The sequence below is a fragment of the Mandrillus leucophaeus genome, unplaced genomic scaffold (assembly GCF_000951045.1).
Source record: "Mandrillus leucophaeus isolate KB7577 unplaced genomic scaffold, Mleu.le_1.0 Scaffold912, whole genome shotgun sequence".
NCBI classification, from domain to species: Eukaryota; Metazoa; Chordata; class Mammalia; order Primates; family Cercopithecidae; genus Mandrillus; species Mandrillus leucophaeus.
In genome coordinates this window covers 176456-178275 of record NW_012109942.1, presented here as the reverse complement: position 1 = coordinate 178275, position 1820 = coordinate 176456, and the positions used below count along the sequence as shown (strand labels likewise).

At 52.8% G+C, this 1820-nt stretch overlaps 1 protein-coding gene across 1 annotated transcript in view; it reads left to right on the top strand.

Moving 5' to 3' along the window:
* The window catches only part of LOC105531835 (lysophospholipid acyltransferase 7-like), an 18765-nt gene that overhangs the window by 4528 nt on the left and 12417 nt on the right, over positions 1–1820 (top strand). Inside the window, 2 exon segments of the mRNA XM_011969833.1 lie at positions 1211–1568; positions 1628–1648. Of these exon segments, the coding sequence (XP_011825223.1) occupies positions 1211–1568; positions 1628–1648 (379 nt within the window).

The following is a 1820-nucleotide window of genomic DNA, read 5'->3' as shown; positions in this document are numbered from 1 at the left end:
CCTGGCTAATTTTTATATTTTTAGTAGAGATGGGGTCTCACTATCTTGGCTGGGCTGGTCTCAAACCCCTGACATCAAGTGATCTGCCTGCCTAGGCCAACCAAAGTGCTGGGATTACAGGTGTGAGCCACCACATCACACCAGGCCCTATTTTTTTTTTTTGAGATGGAGTTTCGCTCTTGTTGCCCAGGCTGGAGTGCAATAGCACGATCTTGGCTCACCACAACCTCCACCTCCTGGCTTCAAGCCGGCTAATTTTTTGTATTTTTAGTAGAGACGGGGTTTCTCCTTGTTGGTCAGGCTGGTCTCAAGCTCCCAACCTCACGTGATCCGCCCACCTCCCAAAGTGCTGGGATTACAGGCGCGAGCCACCATGCCGGGCCAACATTATTTTTTTTAAAGGGTGAGTAGAGCCACCCACCTTGAAACGATCTATCAAGGGTGATGGCCAGCCCAAGGCCATCTCACAAGGGAATAAAAGCCCTGCCCTCCCTCTCCTGACTTTGTCCAACTCCAGCCAGGGATTTCTATGGACAACCCAGCCACAAGCTGGAAGAACGAGATCTATTGATATAGGGTGGACCTTGGGACTGGTGGGAAAGGGTGGAGAGTACAACATATTCAGCTCAGTAGTGGAGATGAAAAGGGGCAACAGAGTCAAACTTAAGGGATTTCAAGGCAGGCAGATTACTTAAGGCCAGAAGTTTGAGACCAGCCTGGCCAGCTGAGGCATGAGAATTGCTTCAGTCCCCAGGAGGCGGAGGTTGCAGTGAGCCGACATCGTGCCACTCTACTCCAGCCTGGGTGACAGAGCAAAACTTGTCTCAAAAAAAAAAGAGATTGGATTTGGGGAGTGAGGGAGTGAGGGAGGTTTTGGGCTTGAACAATTTGGTGGCCTATTGTTTGAGCAGAGACACTAGAAGAGGATCTACTTTGTGGGGCGGATAACATCGTCTTCCGTTTCCAGTGTGTTTTGGGGTGCCTGGAGACATCCTAGTCTCAATGCCAATAAGCCACTTGATGGATAGGTCTGGGGCTGGGGTAGCGTTTGAGCATCATCAGTGTGTGGATAGTATCGAAACCTCTGTGACTGCCTGAGAGCAGATAAGGACAGAACAGGGAAGGCGGGGAGGAGGGCCTGGGACTGATCCCTGGGGAACACTGCCCAGCTAGAGGCCTTACACACAACCTAGATATGCAGAGCTGCGAGCATGCAGCACCCCTTGGCTGAAGAGGGCAGCAGCACAAGGGAGATGGGTGTGGGGAAGGGCCCAAAGTCTGACCTGGCCCCTTGCCCACCCGCTTCCGCCCTGCTGGTGAGCCTGGCCAGTGAAGTCCAGGACCTGCACCTGGCCCAGAGGAAGGAAATGACCTCGGGTTTCAACAAGGGGCCCACCCTGGGGCTGCTGCCCGACGTGCCCTCCTTGATGGAGACGCTCAGCTACAGTTACTGCTACATGGGAATCATGACAGGTGAGTGGGCCTGCCCAACAGCTCTGTCTCTCCGCCACCCTGAGTGCCTGTTCTGTGTTCCCGCCCTGCCTGGGGCAACCTCCATCCTAGCATCTGCTGCTGTGAGGGTGAGCATGTGTCTGGGTCTACGTCTCACGCCTCTGCTGGACCAGAGCTGCTTCGGGGTAGAAGCTGGCTGTTCTCAGCCTAAGTGATTCCTTGCTCGTCTCTTCTCCTGTAGCTTATCGGGAGCACAGAGAAGAGAGAAAGGAGGTAAAGATCTATGTCAACCTGATGTTTTTGCTGCCTAGATAACAAATATTCACAGCTTAGGGTCCACTTTCAGTTTAAGGAAATATTTTTCATCT